This window comes from Heteronotia binoei, chromosome 21, assembly GCF_032191835.1.
Source record: "Heteronotia binoei isolate CCM8104 ecotype False Entrance Well chromosome 21, APGP_CSIRO_Hbin_v1, whole genome shotgun sequence".
Taxonomy (NCBI): Eukaryota; Metazoa; Chordata; class Lepidosauria; order Squamata; family Gekkonidae; genus Heteronotia; species Heteronotia binoei.
Window position 1 is genome coordinate 147091190 of NC_083243.1, and position 7740 is coordinate 147098929.

At 41.5% G+C, this 7740-nt stretch overlaps 1 protein-coding gene across 2 annotated transcripts in view; it reads right to left on the reverse strand.

Moving 5' to 3' along the window:
* TUB (TUB bipartite transcription factor) overlaps positions 1–6912 on the reverse strand; it is a 260973-nt gene extending 254061 nt beyond the window's left edge. The window contains exon 1 of one of the 2 annotated variants that reach the window (XM_060262944.1): positions 6701–6912. In XM_060262944.1, the coding sequence (XP_060118927.1) occupies positions 6701–6756 (56 nt within the window). In that variant the 5' untranslated portion in view covers positions 6757–6912. The remainder of the gene's footprint in view (positions 1–6700) is intronic. The other variant, XM_060262942.1, reaches the window with a different exon arrangement.
* Between the last annotated feature and the right edge of the window lie 828 nt (positions 6913–7740).

Sequence of the window (7740 nt, forward strand, 5' to 3'; positions counted from 1 at the left end):
AACATGCATTCCTGCCTTTATCAGAGCAATTGGAACTGTTATGCTTGCCTACCATATTACAAAGAGCACAACAAGCCCTATGCAGAGTAATCTTGAGGGCAAGGGTGTGGTTCCCTCCATCTGTCTTCTAGGCCTGTTTTGCTATGGTCAGTGCAACTCCGTCTGTAGCACAAGTCTCATTTACTAGTTAAGGCTTGTCAAAAGATGTCAGAAAGAAGATTGTACTGGAACCATTTTCTTTGACTTGGACATTTTCTACATAGGGGCATGAGAAAGGGATTAGAGAGAGGCATGTCTAACCATATGAGCCCACACACTTGTAGTTATAGATGCCAACCTCCAGGATCCCCCAATATTACAGCTCATCCCCAGACTGTAGAGATCTAGGGTTGCCAAGTCCAACTCAAGAAATATCTGGGGATTTGGGGGCGGAGCCAGGAGACTTTGGGGGTGGATCCAGGAGCAAGGTTGTGAAAAACATAATTGAACTCCAAAGGGCGTTCTGGCCATCACGTTTAAAGGGACCACACACCTTTTAAATGCCTTCCCTCCACTGGAAATAATGAAGGATGGGGGTGCCTTCTTTTGGGATTCATAGAATTGGACCCCCTGGTCCAATCCTTTTGAAACTTGGAGAAGTGTTTTGCGGAGAGGCACTGGATGCTATGCTGCAAATTTGGTGCCTGTACCTCAAAAAACAGCCCCCCCGAGCCCCAGATACCCACAGATAAGTTCTCTGTTATATCCTATGGGAATTGGTCTCCATAGGGAATAATGGTGTCCCAGCAGACATTCCCCCCACATGCACTTTCTGATGATCCTGAAGCAGAGGGAGGGCCTCCAAATGTGGGAATTGGCAACCCTATAGAGATCAGTTCCCCTAGGAAAAATGGATGCTTTAGAGGGTGTACTCTGTGACATTGTACCCTATTGAAGTCCCAGTCTCCCAGGCTCCATCCCCAAATCTCCAAGATTTTCCCACCCTGGATCTGGTAAACCTACCCCCTCAACCCCCTACAGTGCCCAGGAGGTACCTGAGGTACAGGCAAGGACCTAACCAGATGAGTCAACTGGGAAAAAAAAGACAGGCCAAACTATTATCTCCATAGTCTGGAGATCAGTTGTAATTCTGGGAGATCTCTAGGCTGCACTTGGAGGCTTATGACTTAGAACATTTGTTGTTTGTTTGTAGGACTTCCTGAAGTCCAGTGCAGGAGTGATTAAGCCAAGGACAAATAGAAGTGTGGAGCCGTGCTAGATCCATTGGGGAAACAGAGCAGTGCCAATTGAAATATTGTATCCCTTGGTGAGCTGCCTGAGGAAAGACTCACTCTGAAAGTGACTGAAGCAACAGCCCAGTTGCAGCCATACCAGTTTGGGAATTACAGTCACACCAGCATTGGACTTCAGGAAGTCCTACAAACGAAGAAAGAACATTGTATATTGTAAAATGGACTGTAAAATATTTCTAAATTAACATGTGAAAAATATTGTGGTTTAAAACTTTGTTTTTTGATATATGTATTAGTTAAAGCTCTCACGGGAATGTTCTAAGACATATACCTCACTCATACCTGTGAGCTCTCTGGTTTCATGCACCTGGTGGCTGACAAAATAGCTGGACAGCATGGGAGGAAGTGATCCTTCAAGCACTTAGATGACCAGACCTTTGAACTGTGAAAAGAATTTAGGCTTGCCAGGTCCCCCCCCCCCCCCAGCCACTGGCAGAGAATGGGGAACTCCTGGAGATTTGGAAGTAGATCCTGGGGAGGACAGGGGTCTCAGTGGGGAACAATGACATAAAATCTGCCCTCCATTTTCTATTTTCTCCAGGGGAGAAAATATCTGTAGACTGGAGGTGTAATTTCAGGTGCCAGGTGTTTTGATGGCCTAGTAGTAAACATTGTGCTAGAGATGTTGTTTCTACTGATAGTACTGAAAGGATCCTCCTGTATATTTGCATTTGGCCCCAAACATCCTTTGGAGAGGTACAGTCTCTGCCTCAAGGGCGTTCTGACCCCCCACCCACCCCACACACATTTGGTTATTTGCATCTTTGTCAACTTTAGTGTCTTCACCACCATTGGGTCACCACACTCTGCTGAGCCTCCTAAGGTATTTTTCTGAATAGAATAAAAAAGTGAGACTAGGTGACTGTTATTCTGTCACAAATGATTTATCCTACATAGTATGCAACCTGTTTATTGTCAACTATAGGGCAGAGTCTAAACTACTTACCTCTTATTATTTTACAACGGTAGCTGAAAACACTTTTCATTATCAGTGATGTTTGTCTATGATTTATTTATATCATTAACTGAATGTATTTGTACCAAGTACCTCAAAAGCATTTACCCAATCATACCATTCTTTGTGGCATTCCACTTCATGTTTGTAAAGAAGTTTTGAAACATTTCTGAGATTTTTAGAAGACCTGAGGAGTAAACCAACACAGCGTAATTAAATATGCCGAGAACTGAATGAGGATTACAAATGGCACAAATGCATTTGTTACTACTGGTTACAAATCCATTTAAGTTGTTTTCTTCTGGTTGCCATTTTCTTTCTTCCTAACTTCTAACCTAATATTCAATAGGTGTGCTACTGGGATTGCTTATGCAAGCAACACAATGCTATAACTGGGGGTGGGGAGGAGTGTAGGGGAAAGTTAAGTGAGAGGGAACAGGTGGAACCTATGGGTGTGATCACACAGTGGATTTGATTCACCATAGCCACCCCCATCCCTGGATTTAACATGCACATGCACTCATGCACATCTGTCCCTCATAGCGGGCTCATCCTTACCCCATTGTAGGGCAAGTTGCTGCAGCATTAGAGAACCACCAGGAACTTCCTGGTGGCAAAGTTCCTGGCACACATTCCTGGCCATCTGATCGGCCAAGGTGCACCATGGACTCATTGCAGGGCTTTTTTTCTAACAGGAGCTCCTCATTAGGCCACGCCCCCCTGATGTAGCCAATCCTCCAAGAGCTTAGAGGGCTTTTAATACAGGGCCTACTCTAAGCTCCAAGAAGACTGGCTACATCAGGGGGCATGGCTTAATATGCAGAGGAGCTCCTGCTAGAAAAAGAGCCCTGACTCATTGCATATGCGCAGAAGCACTGTGAATGCTCTCAGCACGTGTACAGCCTGTGTGGGAGTAGTTGCCTCCCAGGAGCTGTGTGATCACTGAGGTGTGCCTCTTTTAGGATTGGCTTTTTTCAAGCCAAGAGGCCACCGTGGCCAATTTCTTGCCTGATCATACCATATGCTGCTTTGCTGTGTTTATCTATGTTATTCTTTTTCTGTTTCAGCAGGTAGGTAGGTCATGCAGGGTGAATTATATATGTAACTGAAAAGTGAATAAAAAGCTTAATAGAAACAAGAAACACTATGTTCCCCAAAGAGCCTTGAGCTCATCAGACCAACATTTACCAGTGATTCCCAGCCCCAAAAGACATTTGCTTAGCCTTGACCAATCTGGTGGAACACTCTCCCAAGTAAGATCAACACTCTGTGGGATTTGCTACAATTCTTCAGGACCCATAAAACTGAGATGTTCTGCCAGGCCTTTGGTCAAGGTGGTGGATGTCAAATTATATTGCCCCCTCCCTCCTGCTCTACCCTCTTGCCTTACTTGCATGTATTAATCCATGCTGGTAGTAGTGAGAACTCTGCCACTTTCCAGAAACTGGAATATCTGAGCATACATACAATGGAAATTCTGGGAGTACTTTAATCACACTGATGCCATCTTGTAACCTATGCTATCGTTTGTATGGAGCTAAATTTTATTGAATCATATTTTAATTTTAAAACTGTTTTATAATATGTTGTAAAGCACCCTGAGCCCACTTGTGGGGGAGGGTGGGATAAAAATTGAATAAAATGAATGAATGAATGAATGAATGAATGGACACTGAAGCAACCAGGAACAAGAGTGTTCAATAGTTCAGAAACAGCATAAATATTTGGTGACCTGAGTGTGGGTTTTTTCTTCAGTAGTCTGGCTGCACTGGATGTGCTCTTTTGAAGTGAACATCAAGATTGGAGAAAGTCTTGCCCAGACCTATTTAACATCTGTATCAAGGGTCTTCAACTTAAGTTGTTGTTTGGGAGATAGGCACTTTCTTCCTCAAAGGGGTCAGGTTCTATAATAATGGAGGCCCCATATAGCACTGAAGGATTTACAGTTACAAAGTACCTTCATTTGGACATAATGTGACGTACAAACAAATATCTTTACATACCACATTCAAAACCAGTGTAATATTAACATGTGGAATTGTCATATCTTATTATTTGATATATTTTTGGTAGACCATCTGAGACTAGATAGAAGTGCTTCACAAAACAAGCATGGTCCAACAGCTACCATCTATGTAAGATGGTAGCTATAGATATATATATATATATTCACCAAGCTATAATTATGCCTAGGAAAGAAAAGCATTACCAGCCTAAACAAGGTTACAACAAGAATAAAACCTGCTTATTCCTTTGAGTGCTTTAATACTGTTTGTTAACATGTATTCACTCTAAAGCAGGGGTGTCAAACATGTGGCCTGAAGGCCAGATCAGGCCCCTGGAGGGCTCTTATCAGGCCCGCAAGCAACTTACTGTCATCTGCTTCCTTCTCTCTCTCTTGCTTCCTTCTGCATCGCAGCTTGCTTTGCCAGGCTTGCTCAATCGCACAGGAGCTACAGAGCAAATCTTCTATTTTCTCCATTGGCTGACCACCGCATGTACAAAGGCTCACAATGCCCAGCCATTTCATTATTTCCCTTGGGTGTTAGGCTCAAAGCATTGACCATGAGATTTCTGCAGTGAATGTCAATAAATCAAAAGTAGGTTTGCAACTTACACACACACCCCTGAACAGCATAGACACTGTCTCCAGATTTTGATGCAATAATCCAGAGCAAGAGGTGTCAGTTATCAGAGACTGTTAAATAAACAAAATATTGCAAGACTGCTAATCTTTTAACCATATTTTAAGCTTGTTTTTTTAAAAAAAAAAATATTTGTGTTTGTCTGTGTCTTTGCTACCTCGCATCACATTTTATCATACTCATGGCCTGGCATTACATATTATGACACACATGGTGCAGCCGTAGTCTCATTTATGTTAGATCTGGCCCTTGTAACGAATGAGTTTGACGCCCCTGCACGGTCACACGAGACAAAACATGTTCTGAGCCCCTCACAGGTATAGCCACTAGGAGAAAGTAGCTTCCAATATTACAGAGAATCAATCTATTTTGAAACTGCACTGATTATAGGATGTATGTGGGAGGACAGTTTTAATACAAGAGAAACAACTCTGCACCATTTTTCAACCTTGCAATAGCAGCCATTAGGGGGATGAGATCATATGTGGTTTATTGTACTTTCTGCTACCTACCAAAATGTAAAAGCACAAGAAGCATCTAGGAACTAGCTCCTAACAGTTGCTGAATGCAAAGGGGGACAAGTTAACCACTTCACAGCATTCCTTGCTTATCAGTTCTTTTTCATTGTGCACTATTTTGACAGGAAACTGGACTCATGAACATAATCCAATTCAACACTATTGCTGAGCAAAACCAATTGTCAATATTTCAGTCACTTTTCCTGCACCATCAGTTCATTGCAGCTGTTGCAAGCTTACCATCTATCAAAAGGCATCAAGTACATCATAGAACAAGGCATGATGGAACAAGATCACAGACAGATGTGCTAACATAAAAAAAAAAGCTATTGTCATAGACCTTTTCTAAAAAGTCTAACATGTTAGCTGTGTGTTTTCTTCTGGCAGCTGAGTGACTGACATTCACTTCACTTTACCAGGCTTGTTCTGCAGCCCACCACTTAAGACCAATTTGTGTGGCCTCTGCTAAGCAATCCTTAGCTTGATTTCATTAGAGATTACCATTTTATTTGATTTGTTAGACAGTTGTTATTTGGGGGCAATAATGTAAGCAAAATAGTGTAAATACAAATACTTCTTTAAAAAGATCCTAAAAGTTAATAAACATTCCCCTTCAATTAACTGTCTAACAAATCATACTGTTGTAGTGCACTCATGCAGTTTTAACAGAACCATGTTGTTGTTGTGGGAGGCACAGCTGAGACAAATTACATTTTGTTATCAGATGTAGTATAATGATACCCCAAAGCAGACTTAAATAAGCTTCACTGCCCTGTTCATTCATGTGCTTCATGGGCATTTTTGCAGACTTTTCAGCAGAAAATACAACACCCACCCCCCTTTTCATAATGGATTTGCTCCCTAAAATTGTCCATGAAATATTGAATGCTGAATTTCTCATTGAACTTTACAGCATCACATAAAAGCTGAACTCAAATATACAGCATTTCCTTTCACATTGGTCTGAGGAAACCACCACTGTGGATTTGAAGACATGAAAATAAGCACATTTCTAGGAACTTTCCCACTTCCAACATAACAGATTAGTGGGAACAGCTGACTGTCATTGAGAACTGAGAGGTAAACAAACAAAATGTCACTTCAAGCTAACACCAAAGGCTGAGTCTAAGTAATTAAGAAAAGTGCCTGTCTGTTTTCCTAAAGTAATACTGATTTTAAAAGATAAATGCAGGAAGCATTGACCTTTGCTATTAAACAGGTAACACTGCCTTGCATTATTTACCAATCAAATAAGGAAGGGGAAATGTTAACATTTATGATGCACGATACCTGTCATAACTCCATCGACTGTAAGACATCGTCCTGTTGCCACTGACACCGTCCATCCTCTGCAGCTCAGCACTTCTGCTCTCTGCAGTCTCTCCAATTGTCTAATGAGAGAAACGGCTGGAAGAGTCTTTTAAAAATTAAAAAAAGCAGAAACACCTGTCTGTGAAAACCTAATCAGTTGGAAAGATGCTTAATGATACCTGCAAGCACTGAAAAGTCAGACTAGGATTAAACGCACAACAGCCAATTTAGAAGAGGTTTACAATTGAAGGAATGTACCACTCTCTGTTCAAAAACAGGGGTCTGTTCCCAAGCTGTGAAGCTGTGATTCTTATATTCTGTACCAATCTCTGGAGTATGATTTGGGAGAAACTATAGACAGATGGCAGAGAACAGGAGGATGCTACCATGCTTTAAAGCAATCGTATAAATGTACTGCATATATTGGGAGGATGTATTTCCTGCTATTCTAGTGTCTTTGTTATTTATTCTTGTTTCCACAGATACAGCTCCATCTTTTTACATCACTTTCCTCTGACCAATAGCATAATCCCTAGATCTTTCAAACACTATCTTCAGACAGACGTACCATAATAATGAGGTCCTCTGTGTACTGCTGAAACAAACCACAAACCCCAGAGCATTTGTTCAGTGGTTTACCTTGATAAAGATAATTCTAGGTATTTCATTAACAGAACACTGCTAATACTTTTATATGTATATTCAAGGCTAAAAAGAACTAAGCTGCTAAGTGAGCTATGCAAAGCACTTAGAACTCAGTGAAATCAGACTCAAACTGAAATGGTGATTTTATTTCTCTAAATCAGCAGAAACTGAAGTGGCTCTGCCTTGCTCCTTGACCTTTCAGGCACACCTGACTGGTTAATAGGGAGCCAGGCACAGCGGACTTTGTGATTGCCCATGGAAAAAAACTAAGTTCAGTAAATATGATAATCTGGTCTCTGCTCTCGAGCACATCGTAAGTCTTGACAAAACAGTTTTTTACAACTCAGCTATTTCACCTCAGACCATGTCTCGTG